The sequence below is a fragment of the Cheilinus undulatus genome, linkage group 5, assembly GCF_018320785.1.
Source record: "Cheilinus undulatus linkage group 5, ASM1832078v1, whole genome shotgun sequence".
In the NCBI taxonomy this organism is placed as follows: Eukaryota; Metazoa; Chordata; class Actinopteri; order Labriformes; family Labridae; genus Cheilinus; species Cheilinus undulatus.
Window position 1 is genome coordinate 6,530,521 of NC_054869.1, and position 20,455 is coordinate 6,550,975.

Sequence of the window (20,455 nt, forward strand, 5' to 3'; positions counted from 1 at the left end):
TTCCACATGCCTGTTTGAAAGGCATTGCATTGTATCGTATTGTATCATGGCCTTACATCATATTACATCGTAATGTGTCAGACAAATAAGTGATGAAAAGGTGACTTGTGAGTTAAATCTTTTAAGTTTTGTTAGCTCTATTTCCTTTTGAAAAAAATAAAAACGTGATGAATTAATCATTTTAGATGTGATTTTAACTTTTAAACATATGTCTATGGTTTTTATTGATTGTAAATGACCTCTTGCGGCCCACATACAGTACCTCTTGGGCCCACCAGCCACGCCCACACTTTTGGAAGCACTTCATATATGTTTTGTAGTTTGGAATAACATAAACCTCTCTCCATACACCTCTCCTATGGCCTCATTTGGGGTGCACATTCCTAGACTTTGTGTAACTTTCCAAAACAGACACGCCACCTTAACACCCTCTCTGCACTGTGACTGGCCAGGTGTGCTAAAGTGCGAAACTAAGCAAAGTTTCTGTCACCAGCCCTTTTTTTCATCATTCATTACACAACTATTCACTTCACTTTTCATGTTAACAGCCACCTGCAACCCCGTAACACTACAGGAGAGGATTTTAAACACACCTTTGGCTGCAGATTGCTCAAATCACTTAGAAATATTCTGTTCATGGTCAGGCAGCGTGAAGTTTTTGACTTGTGAGTTTATGACTTTTTGTGAAGCATCAGCAGTGTGATGATGATCTGTGAGTGTTAGTAGCAAAATACAGCCTTTGTGTCCTGTGAGGAGAGGGAACACAGTGTTCAGATAAACACCTTTCAATCATTTCCTCTGAAATCCTGAGAAGGTTATTGAATTTAGAGGAGGAATGAAGCAGCCAAGCTTTAAAATAGGGAAGAAGGGTGATTCTGAATGTACCATGGTTGCTGGTGGTCTGTGGTCTTGTGGTTTACACCACATTTGGACCATTCGAATGTCACAGCAGAAAATGAGACTCATCAGACCAGTAAATGTTTTTCTAATTTTCTATTGTCCAATTGTGGTGAGCCTGTGGATTGTGGCCTCTGTTTCCTGTTCTTAGATGAAAGGTGTGGCACCTGGTTTTGTCTTCTGCTCTTGTAGCCCATCTGCTTCAAGGTTCAAGGTGTTTTTGTGTCATTTTGGATTTTTTTTTATCATCTTAAAATGGGGGGTTGGACTTCCTGTTGGGATACAGACCTGCTTTATACATAGATCAAAGTTTATGGCATGACTTTAACCTCAGAAAAACGAACTTTTTCAACTAATTGTTGATCTTGGTTAATTCCAGTTAGTACAATTAATCTGGACAGCCCTTATTATAATGTTTTTTACAAAAAGTGCATTGTGCCATATGCAGCTAATTTAATTAATATATTTATTTTTTTTGTATCAGTCCTTTTGAATATTTTTTGGCAAATTATAACAATACTTTTACAACACTGATATCCGTGATATTTAAGATCACTACCATGCCATCACTTTTGGTGGTGTTCATATGAATATTAGAATTTTATGAAATTTTTTTGCATGTTTCATGTCAGGATAAATCAGGAATAATGTGTCAACAATAGAATAGATGGTTTGTCAAATTGTAATAACATAGCAACCAAATATTACAGAAGCAAAAAGTGGATTCAGAGTATTAGACAAAACCACTCTGTTATTAAAATATCACAATACCTGCCAGTATTATACACAGTTGCAATCAAGATTATTCGCCCCAGTTGCAGATCAGTTGTTAACATTTACAGACTTTCAACTGTTTGCAGTGAACAAATCAAACAAAAGGAATTGAAATAGCTCGACTCAATAAATGCTTCAAATGGTTTCCCCAAATCCAACTAAAAATGCAACTTATAATGACTTCTCCAGTCTCAAAATGATTCAACCCATGAACAGGATCCCTGAACAGTCACATTTACTGCTTGTTAGAAATATGGCAAAGGCAAAAGAATGGTAGAAAAAGTTAAGAAAAGAGATCATTGCACTTCACAGAAAAGGAGCAGGATAAAAAATGTAGCAAAGGCACTGAACGTTCCTAGAGACACTGTTGGAAGCATAGTTCACAAGTTTAGAGTTACAGGAACAGTGGTTCCACTACCTGGATGGGGCAAAAGAAGGAAGTTATCAGTGGCTAACACCAGATATCTGAGAGGACAGGTTGTGGAAAAACCCTTGAGTGACTGCAAAAGACCTCCAGAAAAACTTGGTGGTTACACGGACTGAAGTTTCAGTGAGTACATCAAGGCGTGCACTGAACGTAGACAGTTTCCATGACAGAACTCAAAGATGTACACCACTACTGACCCATAAGCACAAGAAAAGTCAGCTCCAGTATGCTCAGAGTCATAGACATATGTCACAGAGGTTCAGGGATTCTGTTCTGTGGAGCAGTGACACAAAACTGGAACTTTTTGGCACAGTGGATCAGCGGTATGTCTGGGGGAAGAAGAATGAAGCACACACTGAAAAGAACACTTTGCCCACAGTTAAGCATGGTGGTGGCTTGGTGTCCTGACACAGACGGCACAGAGGAAACTGAAGCTTGGGCATCATTGGACCTTCCAACAGGACAATAATCCCAAGCATACCTCAAACTCCACCAAGGCTTGGTCGCAGAAGAAGTCCTGGAATATTCTACAAGGGCCATCACAGTCGCCTGACTTGAACACCGTAAAAAATCTTGGGTGGAATTTGAAGAAGGAGGTTGCAGCGTGCTGACCCAAGAATACGACTGAACTGGAGGCCATTGCTCATGAGGAATAGGCTAAGATTCTCAGGATCGCTGCCAGAAGCTGGTGTCTGGATATGCTCTGGCTATCTCGTTTGCAGCAGGTCATAGAAGCACAAGTGCTAAAGATGCTTGCCATGAAGGGGTTGAATCTTTTGAGACTGGAGAAGTCATTTTAAGTGGTATTTTGCAGTTAAATTTGAGGAAACCACTTGAAGCATTAATTGTGTTGAGCATTTTCAGTTCCTTTTGTTTGATTTGTATATTAAAAAAGCAGAAAGACTGTGCATTTTCAAATGTACCTGATTTGCAATGGGGGTTGAATGATTGTGATTGGAGTTGTAGTCTTATAATTTTTCCCTATACATTTCCTGAACTGCATATATTTCTACAGCCTTTTAATCATTCTATAATTCCACTGTTTAACTCCGGCCAGACAAATACAAATCTGCTTCAAAATTTTCAAGCTGATGCTTCACATTCAATTTCATTTCATGATCCTTATCCTCTGAGCTTAAAGCAAACAACTTTCTCTGGTAATACTCTACTTTCCTGCTCTGAACGTAACATTGAGTGTCTGTAGCTCAACCTCAGCCTCAAGTGCTGGGTACGTAAGCTGTAATAATGTTAAGGCATTAAAAATTCACAAGTCTGGAACCACTCAGAAGAGGTCTATTTATGTTCCTAAGTTTTTGATCTTTTCTCTTTTTTTAACCAGGTATTTATAATCACACTGATTGGCGACATCAAATTCCAGCACTTCAACCCAGTCCTGGAAACATACATCAACAAACACTTCAGTGCCACTTTGGCTTACATGTGAGTCTCCATTCTGTTTTTACCTACTTTGATGGCTTACGCCCCTTTGCACGCTCTATTTTTAGCGCTTCTTCTTCTCTACCCACGTCCAAATTACCATCAGTCCTTGATGTCTGATTCATTTACTTCTCAGGAAGCTAACCAGGGTCCTCAACTACTACGTGGGCCACGCCGAGGAGCCTGTCCTGACTGAGAGGCTCTATGCTGCACTCAAAGCTCTCAAATACCTGTTCAGGTTTATTGTGCAGTCTCGAGTTCTCTATCTCAGGTACAAGAGCTGCTGTCACATGTGAATGCAATTTTTTCCCTCTTAAACTCTGAGGATGAATGCTTGTGATGTCTTTTGTGGCCTTTGATTTTAGATTCTATGGAAACAGCGAGGATGGGGATGCTTTTTTCAACTCCATTCGTACCCTTTTCTTGTCTTTCAACACGCTCATGGACAGACCGCTGGATGAGGGGGTGAAGATAAAGGTAAGCTGTACAAGAACGGTTCATGAAGCTATTTCATAAGATTCGTTCGCACTAAAAGAATGAATCCATCACAAATTGCAGGCATACTCTTGCAAATAAAGAAAATAAATAATTGTTGTTGTATTTGTGCAATTGAGACAGTATCTGTGAGTTGACATGCAATTACTGAGAGTTAAAAAACAATAAACTAACCATTGTAGTTCACTTAGGACTTCTGTTCTTGTTGCAGGTATCAGTATTGTTTGAATTTTGCAAGGACAATGACTGTAAAAAGGTGAAAACTGGCAGGGCCAGTCAAAAACCTTTATCTTCTTCTGATTAAAATGCAACATTTTGTGATATAAAAAGAGTAATACCAAGGTATACCATTTCAGAACAGTTTTTTCTTTATTCTAACCTTTAACACGTACAGATCTAATGAGATTAGTAATCTAATGAACACTAAAGGATTAAGTAATTAATAATAAAACATATGACGAGTCCTGGCAGCATAAATATGTACACCTTTAAACTAATACTTCATTACAGCAGGTTTGAAATTTTGTACAACTTTTATCCTCTTTGAGTAGAAGTCAATCAGTGAAACCTATCTCAACATGGCAAAATTGGCCAACTCTTCCATACAAAAGGGCCAAAAGTCTGTCACATTATAGGGACTTTTACTGTGCTTGGTCCTCTTCAGGTCAACCTAGAGGTTTTAGCAGGATTCAGGTCTGAGCTCTGGCTGGGCCAATCCAAAACTTTTATCTTCTTCTGGTGAAGCTTCTCTCTTTTTCATCTTCAGCTTTCTAGCAGATGCTTGAACATTTTGTTACAAAACTGACTGGTATTTATTAGGGCTGAACAATTTGGGAAAATAATCTAATTGCGATTGTGATTCAATACACAACTATTTCTTAAGCAACAAAAACCAACAATAATTCATTCTAAACCAGAGTTTCCTAAGCACTTTTCCTTGGAGCCCCTACTACATGTACCTAAGAATAGCGGAGCCCCCCCCAGGTCCCAAGAGAGAAGAAAAAGTGACACACTGCTGCCAAAAATCAACGTAGATTTTAATGGTTTCATTAATAAAACCCTACATAAGGCCTATGCATGCTTTTGTTATCAAAAGACCTTTGCATAAACTACTTAATAACTCCTTCATCATGGTTTTATTCAATATTTGAAGCCTTGGAGCAGACAAAGCCTCGCACCCCCCAGGGATCTTTGGTGCCCCCCATGGGGGGTCCCGGACCCCAGGTTGGGAACCAATGTTCTAAACTAAAGCCAACACAATATAAGATTAAACTAGGGCTTAACAATTTAAAAAAATATATCTAATTGTGGTGATTTTGACTCATTTTGCAAATTGGATGTGAACTGTAGTATTAAAAGGAATGATGACATGATATGATAATGACGATTTTATGTAATTCTTATATTTAACAAGAAAAACACAAAAATTAAGAAAATGTGATTTTTTTTGTACACCACTCCAAAAATATGCCTCTAGAATGATTGTATAATGTGTAATGCATTACGTCTCTGCTGCAGAAAAAAGTTTTAAACTGGTATTTTGACACAAATTTCAGGTAAAAGAAATATTGAACCTTCTGTGAATTGAAAAATTGCAACAGGCCACATTATGATTTAATCTCATTTGTGATTAATTGCCCAGCCCTAGTATTTAAACCTTTATACCTTAACTAAAACTCCAGTTCCACCAGAAGAATTCAGCCCAAAAGCATGATGCTGCAACCAACATGCTTCATGGGATCTGTGTTCATTTTGTCATTGGTTTATTTATTATAGGGAACAGTGCAAAGCAATGATCATGGGCATGTAAATGTGCCAGATTGCAGCCATTGGCTGATTTTCATCTGTAGTTGTGTTGATGGTATACATATAAAAATATACATCAAACATGTACATAATTTAAATACAAAAAATCAGACAAAACAGTATAAACAGTGCAATGTTATATAATAATACAGAAAGTGGCTATATGACTTTGGTAAAGACTGAGCAGGAATAAAGTGGCCATTGCAGTTGAAGTGCCTAAGGTGATAAAGTGCTTTAGTGCTGATGTAATGCACATGATTAGAAATGTGCTTGAGGAAATTGCACATTTGCCTTGGCCTGTTTATTCAAAGTGCTGATATGTTTGCACATAACCCTGTTGCACAGAATTTACATATACAGACATGCCTATGCATGTATTATTGCACAGGGGTAGCATGCATAAGTGCATCTATGTATGTAATATTGCACAAAAGATGCCTGCATAGTGGTCTGTGTAAGTATGTCTGTATAAGAGAACCATTTGGTTTGTCCTGAGCCATGCTTTCAGATGACCCTTGAAACTTGCAAAGCTAGAGGATTCCCATGTTCATTATATGTCTGGCTGTGGGGTTGGGTAGCAAGATGGAAGCCTTTTCCTATGAAGATATCCATTCAGTCCAGCTAAAAGTTGCAGAAATATACATGATGCCTCCCAAAATCATGTGGGAAAATGTAATCTGAAATGTAAACTGAATACATAATGTAAATGCATTCTGCTTTTCTATAGTTAAACTGTTTAGAATCAGCTCAGCACTAAAAAGGTGGTATGATAAATATCTGTATGCTGTATATTGATAGAATATAGCCATTAGATGTGCCAGAAATCAATAGATTGGGCTAGAGCACTTACGACCCCAAAATTTATTTTGACCTGCTCCATATGACATTTCATAAACAGTCCATTAAGTCAGAAAATTCAGTCCTGGTCTGGCATTCTGAGAAATCTCATGTCTGTCTTATTGACAGCTTAAGAGGTATTAATTTTTCTCAGTTCAGGTCTTTAAAAAGTTTTTTATTTTATTTTTTAAAGCATGTAGGAACCCTGTAAACCCAGTTTGCTCTCGCTGCTTCGTTGGTGGCATATAGATGCGTATGAATGGGATTAGCTAATACTGATTGCGAATTCTCCATCGTTCTGCCATTAGTGTGTGAATGGGTTGGTGTGACCTGCAGTGTAAAAACGCTTTAAGTAGTCAGATGGAAAGAGAAGCTCTAAACAAGCTCGAGTCCATTGACTGTTTTTTACATCACAAAAATGTGGGATTTTAACAGGGTCGTGTAGACTTTTACAGCCACTGTGTGATATTAAAGTGTAAAATTCTGGTCTTTTGACAACCTTATTTAGTACATGGCTCAAGTTTTCGAAAAACTCAAATGCAGTCAGACAGATCAGATAGAAATGTGTTTTCATTAACAGCCTCTGCATTTAATACAGCATGAAAGATCACTGCAGAAGTCCAGCTGTTAAAATGTGTTACTCTGTCTGGGACAATTTACTGGAAATCTGAACAAATTAACTGCTAAATAAATGCTGGCTTCCTGTTGGGTATTGTCAGTAAGGTGAGAAAAAGCTCTGGTTAAAAGCTTGTTTCACCAGAGAACAAAAAAAGCACTTTAAGCTTGAGTCTGATGAGACCTGATTCTTTGCTTTTTTTCAGGGAGCGATATTGAAATACCTCCCCAGCATCATTAATGACATCCAGACTGTGTTTGATCCGGTGGAGCTCAGGTAACTCTCCTGAGGGTTTGTGCAGCAGGAAAAGATAATTGCCCGTCTCAGTGCAAATTATAATATTTACTTCTGTGTGAACAGGACGTTATTTTCAGTTCTAGCAGCTGTAAAATCAGCTTGTCATGTGTTCTGCTCATTAACCCCCAGTGACAATAATTAATAGATGTGAAATGTGAATAGCATTAGTATTGTCACAGCTGCTCTTTGGGGCCTTTTCTGTCTCTTTTCTTCTCTTTTCAGCGTCCTCTTAGCAAAGTTCATCGAGAGCATTCCTGACTCTCAGCTCGTGCGTCAGAAGCTGGGCTGCATGTGTAAAATGGTGGAGAGTGACCTTTTCAAGCAGCCAGGTAAGAGTGCTAGAGGCTCAGAAAAACCCATAATGACTTTTCACACAAGATGAAGAAAGGAAAAAAAGCCCAGCTGTGCATTACACCAACATATGAGTTTCTCAGGCCACCGCCATTAAAAGAAATGCACTGTGTGATGCAATAATCACATTTTACCTCTGCTGTGCTCCCACAGATTGTCGGGATGTGCTCCTGCCGCTTGTTACCGACCAGCTGAGTGGGCAGCTGGATGACCACTCGAGTAAACCTGACCATGAGGCCTGCGCTCAGCTGCTCAGCACCGTGTTGGACAACCTGGACCGCAAGGATGTGGTGAGAAAGCTAAAGTCACCTTAAAAAGCATGGAGATGAAAAGTTCAAGGGGTTGGTGCACATAAATTATAGAAAAGAAAATCTTGTCAGAATGAGACTGAGGAAATTAGCAGCTGAAATGACCTTTTTAACCTCAAATTGAGGAGTGAAAAGCTCAGACATCCATAAGACCTCAGAGTAAAGCCGCTGCTGTTTTGCATTGAAAAGAGCCAGTTGAGGTGATTTGGTCCTTTCTTGAGAGGTTTCCTGGGCATATCCAACTGGAAGAAAGCCCCGGAGCGGACCTCGAGCGCGCTGGAGGGATTACATATCCCATCTGGCCTGTTAGCATCTCGTTGTCCCCCTGGAGGAGCTGGAGAGCTAAAGAGAGGAGGACTTGAGCTTCCCTGATTAGCATGCTGCCACTGTGACCTGAACCCAGACTAGTGGTATAGAATGAATGGATAGAGTTGGAACATCTGGTCACGCAGACAGTCTGGGCTTTATTTGCTGAGGTTTTGAGAGATCTGTGTCTGAGATTTCTTCCACCAACACAAACACAGTGGAGGTGTCAGGAATTTCATTTCCAATGCTTTTGTGAAAAACTGAAAAATGGAAGCTACATGTAAGATCCACAGACCTCACTTCTACTTTTTTCTCCAGGTTTGATATATTTTTTGTTGTATAAACACAAAATATGTAAATTCTGCCACAAGGGGGCTCTAAATCAAAATACTAACTAAAGATAGCAATCTTTTAATTACCTCTTGCGTTTGATTAAGTACTCTATTCAACAAAAACTGCACTTTATAAGGTGTTTTTTTTTACTCAACGGTAAACCACCAGTTTTCTTTCATGGTGAAGAACTGTCAGGGGCCTCTATAGGGCTGGGTTTGGTTAGGGTTTTTCCCCTACCGGTGCTTAATCAATACTTTTAAATCAGTGCTGGTACCATGGTGCCTGAATCAATACTTTTAAGTGGGAACAAATGACTCCACAGACTCCAAGCTGGGCTTTGACCCAGGAGTTGAACAGTGTCTTAATGTAGCAGTGTAGTATCAGGGTGTCCTCACAAGTTAGAGGTATGGCGTTTATCTTATCTATACCCAAAGTAAAGCATAGATTCTGTATATGTAGAGCTGAATGATGATGGAAAAAACAGATACTGGGATGTTTTTTCTCTCTGCGATACAGTATATATTACTTTTTTTATTATAAAATAAAATAAAACCAGATAAATCAAGTACCTTTTATGCACATTTATTACAGTTAAATCAAAATTAAACATTTATTGTTGGGTCTTTCCACCATTTTTGGATTGGGGATATCACACTATGAGGATATGGAGAAGATAAGAAGAGGTAGAGCAGGTAGACTGCTGGACTTGTGTCTTCATCAACTTTGTCCACATCCTAATCTGCTGTCAGTATACGGGTTTGTGTGATGACATTGCATGAAAGGAAGATTAATATAATTTAGTTATAGCTGTACTTTTACAGTACTGCAGCACATCTCTTCAGGGTTTTGGAGCATGCTTAGGGCCATGGTTCACTACTGTTGTTTTATGGGGGATTTTCATGTAATGAGTGAGAAAAGCTGTTAAAAGTGGCCTTCCTGGTTCATGCTGCAAGCTACTTAAAGAACTAGTGAACACTTTTACATCTTTTTCAGCTGTACACTGAATTATCTGACTGAACTATGCTAAAACACATCAATGCTGGTGTTATTTCTGACATTTGCACCAAACTAATACAAATCTGCATTTTATTGCTTTCAAGTAGCTCAAACAGACATCTGCTTAGAAAAATCTTTTCTGAAAAGGCGGGGCTTATGTGATCTACAAACTCTATATGAAAGGCAGAATGTTACTGCCTCCAACTGTGACTTTACCATTCAGAGACCATTTCAATCCTCTCAGGCCTGCATCTGCACTGCTTCGGCTTCGAGAGCGCCGGCTTTACTAACGCCAGTGCTGCAGCAAACGGCCCAAACAGACAGTGCTCAGGACCACCATGGTCTGCAACCACACAACAGCCTGCTTCAGGGGACTCTTGAGGGGAAAAATCCTCCACCTTGAAAGATTGCTCTGAGGCAGCAGTGCTGCGGGACTCTGTCTGTGTCACTTTCTGGCAAAGGGACGGCCTTCACCAAATTTTACTGGGTATACAGTGTTACCCCCAGGTGTCCACAAACCACAAGCATTTGCCTGTGTGAACACACCCCTCTGACTCTTTTGTAAAGTTCCATCCTGTGTTTACATGAGCTGGTCTGGGGTCCTTCACAGATGTAGATGATAATAATAATAATAACAATAATAATAATAATAATAATGATAATTCATCAGACTTATGTGGCGCTTTTCTAGGAAACTCAAAGACGCTTTACAGAACAAAACAAAAACAAAAACACAACACAAATGGGACAGGAGGAAACATATGAATGGTTAGGAGTCGTATGCATTGTTAACAGGTAAGTTTTGAGTTATTGTTTGAAAGTGAGTAGAGCCAGAGTTTCTGATATGAAGGGGGATTGAGTTCCAGAGGGTGGGGGCGGTGATGGCAAAAGCTAGATGAGTCAGGATTTTGCACATGTACTCCCTGTAACAGCTTTTTATTGAAAGTGGCATTTATCATAAATTATAAATATAATACATTGCTCCAAAAAGAGCATATTTTAATTTGCATATTATGTTGTAGTTATTTTTAATTTTTCAAATCCTGAGATATCAGGCAGTTTTCTGTTTTGTTTTTTGTTTTGCTTATTTTTTTGTTTTTCTCTTTTTTTATCTTATATTTTATATATTACAGACTGTACCAACTACTACAATTCTAAATAACAAAAAAATGCATCAAAATATTGATTGATTGATTCAAAAGGCTGCACTAACATTAATGAAAGAAAAAATAAGAAGAAGAAGTGAGGGACATCTAGAATTATAAATCTGGGAATTTTTTTTTTTTTTTTTTTTTTTTTTTTATCGATGAACCGTACCCATACCGAACCGTGACCCCAAAACCAAGGTATGAACTGAACTGGGAGCTCCATGAGCCATTGCACCCCTAGCTAGGAGTGTTTGTTTTCAAAACCAAAAAACAAGTAAGCAAAGTCAACCGATCCTTCCCCACCTTTTTTCCCTCTCTCTCTGCAGAGAGGCTCCTGTACACTCTATACCACCCCACCATTGTAAAATGACAAATGACAAATACTAATCTGAAACTATTCTCATACTAAGAATGTGAAGTAATGTTCTCCTGCCTCATAACTTATAAAAATTGCCTTTAATAATACTTTATTTCCACGTTGCACAGCCCGGCGAGCGCCATCCGGCTGCGAGTTCATTTAGCAGATGATACAGATTAACCTCATCTACATTTCACATAAAAGGAGTTAAGATAGGTTTGAAGGTTTTATTTTTAAACTGTTGGTGGCACCTGTGGTTGTCAATAGCCCAAACGTCATGATTTCTCACAGCGAGCTACACAAAGAAAGAAAAATTAAACTGCTTTTAAACTCACGTCACAGAACAACCAGCTGCACATTTAACAGTTTGACTTCAGAGAACATCATAGTGAGGTTCCAGCCCCATGCACGAGTCTAAATGTGCAGGTATAGCTAAATGTGTGCAGTTGTCATTTGCCAAATTGGCCTGAAATCATCAGCAGGATTTTTATTTATCACGTTTAAGGCATCTTTACACACAGGCAGATGTGCTGCTGTTGGAGACAGACATATTCTTAAGGAATTTATTTGAAACATGCACTTGTTACACAGCACCTTCTTCAAGGTGGCAATTAAAGCAACACCATGGTTGTTTTTTAATTTCCAGGGGTATGGAATGAGCATATTACTGCCCACTCCTACCAGGAAGGCATAAAACAAAAATGTTGGTTTAGTAAATATACCTCATGAAGGGCAGTTTTTGTTGGAAGGACTCCTCAATTCAGAGTAAAGAGTAAGAAGCATAGATGGGTGGAACTGAGCACCTCATTTCTCTGTCACTTTAAAATGTCCAGAGTGGCCCCAACATTACAGGGTGACGACATGCAGCCAATAGCCAAGAATAATCATGGTCTATCACAAGTAAGCAGCACTAAACATGCATGAGATACAGCAATAGAAGGACGGCTTCCCATTAGCAGCTCATGCTTCCTTATGTAGCACTCTTTCACAAAACATCCACTATTTCCAAGGCAACAATTACCTTCCTGTGACTGTCACCACGGCTCCAGACAGGAAGCGATACAACTCAAAAGCTGTAGGTTTCTCTGGCTTTGACAGCTGTTTGATGTACAGTAAGAATGTAACAGAGCAGTTGACATTTTTAGTAAGATAAATTTTAAAAATCCTTATTTATTGGTTCAGCCATCTGAAACAAAAGTATTTTTTGGACTAACAATAGCAGAGACTAAAGCCCCTTAGAGGTGTGTGGATATAAATGTTCGGCTTTCTTTGCCTGAAAAAGCATAACGTTGGCTAATTAGATTGCAAGATAATTCATTTTGTATTCACAATGAATCTAAAAAAAACAACTCACTAAGTTGTCCTCACTCTGTGAGCGGTTTGTTTTTCTTTTTTACTGAAGAAAATGTCTTAAAGAAAACTGAAAAAGTGACAGAGAGGATTATGCAGAAGGACTGGGAGTGTGTCACTGCTGCTGAACATTTCAAATGTATTTTTAAAACCGCACGCAGCACAGAAGAAAAAAAAAGAGAGATCTTCAAAACAAGTGTCTGAAAAAACTAGGCAAATAAATCCAAAATAAGCAGCAAAAACTGAGGAGACAGTTTTTCTCTCTTTTCTTGTAATTGGGGTGAGTTGACCCCATGTAGAGTGTCTGTGTCTCTGTGTTTGTGTCAGTGATTGTACCTGAGGCTGTTCTCTCTGTGCAGGGTCCCACCAGAGGACACGTCCAGCTGATAATGGAGCGGCTTCTTCGCAGGGTTAATCGTACTGTCATCAGCATGGACAGATCCTCACCACTCATTGTAAGACACACTGTGATGTTACAGCAGAAATTTGTCCTTGAAGAATATTTCCGCAGTGCTGTGGGAAATACTGACAAAAAACATACTAGACAGTAGCTAAGACGACTAACACAGACACATTCAGCAGCATGCAAATGGGGTTGTCACAGCAGCAGAATTTTTAACTGTCAAAATTAACAATATTGATACCTTTTTCAATTCCACAGCAACAAAACAGAAGTTGTTGGCACCCAATACAGGGTAATTTCTTATTTTTTTAGCACCTTTCATACATACGAGCATGCAGCTTAAGATGGAAATATTGGAAATTGAAAACATTAAGTAAAATTTTTGAAGGCTTGAATAGTAAGGAAGACAAGGTCAAATAAAGTAAACTGATAAAAAAAATTAATTACGATGACAAACATGAAGGAATCAACAACATAGAATAAAAGCAGTTAAAGTTTTATAAAACAAGATGATAAATCAAGATAAACCTAGAGTAAAAAATGATTAAAATGTTGACTTAAGATATTCAGTATATTATAAACATCAGCCTTTCCAAACTTCAGCATAATGGGGCCCAATTTGAAATCTGAAATCTTTCAAGGGCCCCTTGCACAACCATAACATGCAAAGTCTTTGACTCCAGAGGTTTATATCATAAAAAATGGGAAATTTCAAAGCGAAAGCAAAGTTTTCAGAGACATTAAAGTCCACATAAACTAAAACCCAAACTTCTTGTCAAAACCCACTAGATTTGTTGGAATAAGGTTGCCGTAAACCTGTGAAATATTGAGAACCATCAGAATGTTTTTCACCTCTTTCGTTGCTAGGTTTATTTTGGGCAGGGCAAAATGTAACGCCCATGACGTTACTGGGTAGTGAGTGTATATCCCGCCCCCCTAATGCTACAACAATATAAAATCACTGAGCAGTTTATCTAAATACATTCTATCTTTAGCCAATCTAACTGCATTCATTTAAAATTAACGACCAGCTAAATGCTGTGTTTTTGTTCAGTATGAGGTAAATTTGCCAAATCTACCAGCCACAGTGGTCTGTGTGTCAATAGAAGTATCGTTACCGAGAGATTTGTGCCAGAAAACAGTAAATGTTATCCCCAATTTCTGTCTCTCTGCTCTTGTGCAGAGCCAGGCAGCTGTAGCCATAGTTCACCGCAAGGTCAGGGGGAAGGCTAATTGCTGGAGTACTTTTTATTTTTACACTTGAGCCAGATGTGGCAGGACCAAATATTTTACCTGCAGTAGTCGGTTTTAATCCAAATTTAACTCGTCTTTAGTCCTCAATGATTAAAAGAAGTGAACTGTGGCTTTGTCTCTCTCTAAGCACGTAATCCCTTCTATCTCTTAGCGTCACAATGCTAAAGTTTGGTAAAGTATCTAATATTAGACACGTTCTGTTCCTGCAAAGTCTGTCGTAATAAAAGCCTCCCATTCTAATGATCACTTAAGACTTTTATTTTAAAGAGCAACATCAGGACAACTGTGTTTATAACAGCAACATAACAAAGTTGTTTTATAAACAGGAAAGAGACATTAAATTAAATATCACTTCAAATAGAATATTAGGAATTTCTGCAGCGGTAAAGGCAGGATGAGAAAATAAAATGGAGACTATATCTCTAAACTGTCTGTCATGACATTAATGTAATGATTTCTCTGGTAACATCCAGTATAGCAGACAGAAGATTCCTCCATTCCAGTTATAAAATTCTCTTTTTTGTGACTGGGCATCAAACCGGTGCATCAAACCAACACCTACAGCATTGTAGATGAGCTATTACTGCCTCATTTTTCATGGTTTTGAAGCTTAATTTATGTACTTAAAGATGTTTTTTATGACTGAAATTTGGCCTGGTGGTTCATAACACAGCTGCCTGTCATACAGCAAAGCCAGAATATAGATTTTTTTTTTTTGCTGTCACTTTGCAGGGGCTTCAGTTTCACAGGGAAAATATTTGTGTAGTTGTACAGTAAACCACAACCACTGCCATTTATTTGGTTTTTGATCAGGCATATGCATGGTCACCTATACTTTCTTTACTAACATAAATTTGTTAATTTAGAGTACTTTGTGACTCTCAGAATCTATCCGAGTGATGTTATGTCCCAGAAGGCAATGATAAATTCTCCTGACTGTGGAGTGAGTGGCATTGGAGAATGTGAAATGGAGTGTCACCAGTTGGTTCAGCTAGTTTCAAATTATGCTCACATTAATGGTTTTTGATGGTTTATTGTAAACAACCCCTCAGGGGCCACCGGCAGTACCTTCAGGGCCCACCAGAGGGCCGTGGCCCACACTTTGGGAAGCACTGGTAAACATTACAACGTTACATTATAACGAGCACTAGGACAAGGACTTGCTGATTGCAGGAGTCAATTCATCTTAGATCAGCTCTGCATAATTGAGCATCTGCCTTAAGCATCCTGTCAGCTTTGATGGCAGCAGCATCACCTGTAGCCTGAATATACATGCATGAAACACAGAGTCAGCATGCACAGTGCTCAGATCTATGACTGCTGGTGGGGATTTCAGACAGACTTTAATGCCGGCTTGTCATGGAAAGAAGAGAACTGGCAGTTTTGATTTATTTCCAACACATAATTTGCAGCCTGACATGCTTCAGGTCATGTGACTAACATCCCACATCCTATATGCGATGATTGGGCATGCACACATCGCCATTGTGGTTGTGAAATGACATTCAGCCCTAACAAAAGGCATACATTTTAGGCGTAAAAGGTCATAAGCCTACTCTGAAAAATATCCAGAGAGCTCACTCTCCCCTTGCTCCACAGTCGATGGGCAGTACAACCAAAAACCCTCTCAGGAGGGGTACAAGGACCTAAATGATTAAGCTGGAACAGAAAATAAAAGAAGATCAGTGAAATATGGACTAGCAAGGCCGGGCAAAGCTTGAAAAACAAATGAAGAACTTTAAAGAGAAACAGGGAGCTATTGCAGAGTTTGAAAGTAAAGTTATGTAAACATATTTCTTTTTTCTTGTCAAGGCGCTTGCAGCAGTTCTTTTATGAGGGACTTTTTGGGTAGCCAAGTAAAAAGGGAGTTACACTAATTGAAACTGCTTGTGATAAAGGCTCAAGTTAAATTTTCAGCATCTTTCTGTGTTGAAATAAGATCTGACTTTAGGGATGATGGTTAGATGGAAAAAGATTATGTGCTCATGATGAACCATTAAAAATGTATTAATAGCAATTTATTTTAGTGGTCCCTAATTACCCAGTTATTTCATAGAAATAAGTGGTAATGATCTAGTAATTTGTCAAGAATACTTACCTAGCAATAAGTTGAAATTATAACAAGTAATAACTTATTAATATTAAGGGAGTATTTATCTGGTAATAATGTTTTAATTTTCAAGTATTTTCTCATAATATTAAGGCACTTCTCTGGTTATTAGGTGGTATTTAACCCTAATTCTAACCCTAACCCTTTTGATATTGTAGCAGTTCTCTGGTAATTATGTGTTATTTCACCCTAACCCTAACCCTTGTGATATTGTGGCAATTCTCTGGTAATTATTTGGTATTTTACCACAAACCCCTACCTTAACCCTAACCTTTACCCCCATAATATTGTGGCAATTATCTCATTATTAGGTGGTATTTTACCCTAACGCCCTAACCCTATCCTTTCTAATATTGTGGCTATTCTCTGGTAATTAGGTGGTATTTAATCCTTACCCTTGTAATAATGTGGCAATTCTTTGGCAATAGTCTGTATTTTACTGTAAACCCCCACCCTAACCCGAACCTAAACCACCACAATACTGTGGTAGTTCTCTGGTAACTAGGTGTTTTTTTTTTACCCTAACCACCTTACCCTAACCTTCCTAATATTGTAACAGTTCTCTGGTTATTAGTTGGTATTCCACCACAAAAACCCTAATCCCAGCCCTCACCCTCATGATGTTGTGGCAATTCTCTGGTAATTAGATGGTATTTTACCCTAACCCTTACCGTAAACCTCGTTATATTATGGCAATTCTCTGGTAATTGGGGGGTATTTTACTAAATAACTTCTAAGAAATAAGTTGATAATTTCCATTTAAGTTGCTTGATAATTCCCAGGTAATTTCTGTATTTAAGTGAGTCCTTCCTAAATAATCATCTGGTCATTTTTAGGGTAAAGGTAAGGAGATAGGATTTGGAAGTTAAGGGTTAGGGGGTTAGGGTTAGGGTAAAATACCACCTCATGACCAGAGAACTGCCACAGTATTATGAGGGTTAGGGTTAGGGAGTTAGGGTAAAATGCCACCAAATTACCAGAGAATTGCCACAATATTACAAGGAATTACTTTATAAATAATGTGTTATTACTAGATAAATACTTCATTAATATTACCATATTTCTGAGTTACTTCTCGGTAAAATGCCAACTAATGACAAGGTAATTACCACCTTACTCTCAAGAAACTACTAGATAATAACAACTTTATACTGTATTATTACTTGGTGATTAGGGACCACTAAATAAAGAGTTATAAATATATTTAATTGATACACGTGATCTGTACAGTTGAGACAATGTGCAGGATTTTGACTGCAAACTTCGATGGATTATTTCCTCTGACACCTGTAAATCTCATGATTTAAATGCAGTTTTTTTTCTTAAGGCACTGTACTTCTCTACAGCATTGATGATTAAAACACATGGTATTAAAAAAGGTATCAAAATATTGATCATTTTGACAAAACCCATTGCAGTTTTTTTTCATTTGATTATTTGAGTCTAAAATCTTGTGAGTAAGGTGATATTTGTCTGCGGCAGGGCCACTATCTCGCCTGCATGACGGCCATCCTGAAGCAAATGGATGACATGCATTACGCCCACTACATCAGCACCTTCAAGACCAGACAGGATATCATTGTAAGTGTCCTGGTTCCTCCTCCCTTTGGCTACATTTTGTCCTGAAACGTATCATCAATAACAGGCATTAAACCACCCAGGCCACTTACTGCTTCTTAAGAGGTTATTGATTGTAGACATATCATGCAATGGATTGGACTGACATGATGAGGATGTCAGTGGGGCTCCATTAAGCTGTGGGGACATTACATGTGTCTGACATGCAGAAAAGTGTTGTTGATGCATGACCTGCTGCTCTGGATTTTTTTAGTTAGGTTTCTTGATTCTGTTTATTGTGTTTCTTTAAAGTGCTCTCTTGCAGTAAAGATTTTTTTCCCATCTCCCTCAGGACTTCCTCATGGAGACATTCATCATGTTTAAGGACCTCATGGGAAATGTCTTCCCAGCAGACTGGATGATCATGAACCTGGTGCAGATGCAGGTCTTCCTCAGGGCCATCGGCCAGTACTCAGACGTCCTGAACATGTACTTCCTGGACCAGGCGCATTTTGAGCTGCAGGTGCGTCCCGTCCCTCTTGTAGAGGTCACATTTCTTATTAAACAGAAAATCAAAAGCTGGAGTTATGAGAAGGTAATTATGGCATTAATATTTGAAAGGCTCACTCTTCCCTTGCAGCTGTGGAATAACTACTTTCATTTGACGGTGGCCTTCCTCACCCACAAGACACTGCAGCTGGAATCGTTCTCTCAGGAGAAACGAAATAAGATACTGAACAAGTGAGATCATTTCAAGTTAATTTAAAGATTATCTAAATAAAGGGAACTTAATTTAACAGTTTGATTTGATACTTCCACAGATACGGGGACATGAGGAAGACGATTGGATTTAAGATTAGAGACATGTGGTACAATCTCGGTGAGTCATTTTCTCTGTTTGAAAAAGTGGCTATTATCATAGAGACTGAGGAACTGTTTATCCACCGCCTTTCGGAAATGCAAGACAATATTTTTTATTGTCCAGTTTCAGTGTGTGGTTGTTTTGTTTACCACTTTATTAGATTTGTCTCCTGTTTGTTGAGAAATGAAAGTGCAGCTTATTGCCTTCAAAAATCATACTATGATATTTCTGTGTGATAATGTTTTGTTGTCCCTCAGGCCCGCACAAAATGAAGTTCATCCCCGCCATGGTCGGCCCCATCCTGGAGGTCACACTAGTGCCGGAGCCCGAGCTGAGGAAAGCAACCATTCCAATCTTTTTCGATATGATGCAGTGTGAGCACAACTTCAGCCCCGGTCGCACCTTTGAAACGGTAGAAGAGACCTCAGAAGTTCATCGCTTTGATGTTTTTTGTTTAATTTGGGCTGAGGGAGCTCCTGGCTAAATATGACATTTGTAATATGAGTGGTGGTGTGTATTTTAATTCCTCTCTTATCTTTGCAGTTTGAGAACGAGCTGATAACAAAATTGGATCAAGAAGTGGAAGGAGGCCGAGGGGATGAGCAGTACAAAGTCCTGCTTGAGAAAACGTAAGGCAGACGAGCAGATCAAACAAAACATTTTCTCTGAAAACTTAAAAAATCCTTCAATCCAGTGTGATGGGAAATTTACATAGGAGAGCTGCTGAGCTAGAGCAAAGGCCACTGGGGTTGTGTTTTTTTGAAAAACTATTCAAGGCAGGACAAGACAGTCTGTGAGAAATGTAAGTAACTACTTATCAATAGAAAGCCCTCCAGGACTGAAAGTATGATTCATGACAATTACAAAACATAGTTTGTCTCTCATGATGGATACCCAGTGCAAACAGAAATAGAGATTTTTTTTTAGGCAATAACTAAAAAAAATGTACATTTTAACTAATTCATGTGGACATTCTACAATTTAATTTGGATGCCATACAACAAACCATAGTATATTAAAAACACACCTTTATTTGCAATAGATGATTCATCTAAGGCACAGGTGTCAAACTCAAGGCCCGTGGAACAGATAAATCTGGCCCACAAGATGATATGATATTTCTGTTATAACTTGCCTATCAGTATGCAGTATGCTTGATTTCCTCAGGTATAAAAATGTCAACTTTTCCTTGATGAGTTAACATATCTTTGTTAAGTCATAAAATCTAAAAAGTAAGGAGTAAAAATATTAAGATAACAAGTCAGGAATGTGGGAAAACAAATTGATTTGTGTTTTAATTTCATATTTCCAATTTTGCATCTCACAATAAGGTCTCAAAATTGGGATTTTGACTTTTTATTTCGTACTTTGAGCATTCCAACCAATAATTTTGACTTCTTATATAATATTTTGACCTTTTATATACATGATTTAAAATTTTAAGTCATGTTTTGACCTTTTTAACTAATTATTTTGTATTTTATCTCATATTTCAACTCCTTACTTTGACGTCATAATCCCATAGTTTGACAT

General features: G+C 38.4%; 1 protein-coding gene across 1 annotated transcript in view; it reads left to right on the forward strand.

The window, feature by feature from the left end:
• The window catches only part of dock5 (dedicator of cytokinesis 5), a 118,320-nt gene that overhangs the window by 65,088 nt on the left and 32,777 nt on the right, over positions 1–20,455 (forward strand). Inside the window, exons 21-33 of the mRNA XM_041787258.1 lie at positions 3,438–3,538; positions 3,672–3,806; positions 3,901–4,012; positions 7,495–7,565; positions 7,809–7,915; positions 8,091–8,227; positions 13,096–13,191; positions 17,986–18,084; positions 18,413–18,583; positions 18,701–18,801; positions 18,882–18,940; positions 19,180–19,334; positions 19,466–19,551. Coding sequence (XP_041643192.1) covers positions 3,438–3,538; positions 3,672–3,806; positions 3,901–4,012; positions 7,495–7,565; positions 7,809–7,915; positions 8,091–8,227; positions 13,096–13,191; positions 17,986–18,084; positions 18,413–18,583; positions 18,701–18,801; positions 18,882–18,940; positions 19,180–19,334; positions 19,466–19,551 — 1,430 coding nt within the window. The remainder of the gene's footprint in view (positions 1–3,437; positions 3,539–3,671; positions 3,807–3,900; positions 4,013–7,494; positions 7,566–7,808; positions 7,916–8,090; positions 8,228–13,095; positions 13,192–17,985; positions 18,085–18,412; positions 18,584–18,700; positions 18,802–18,881; positions 18,941–19,179; positions 19,335–19,465; positions 19,552–20,455) is intronic.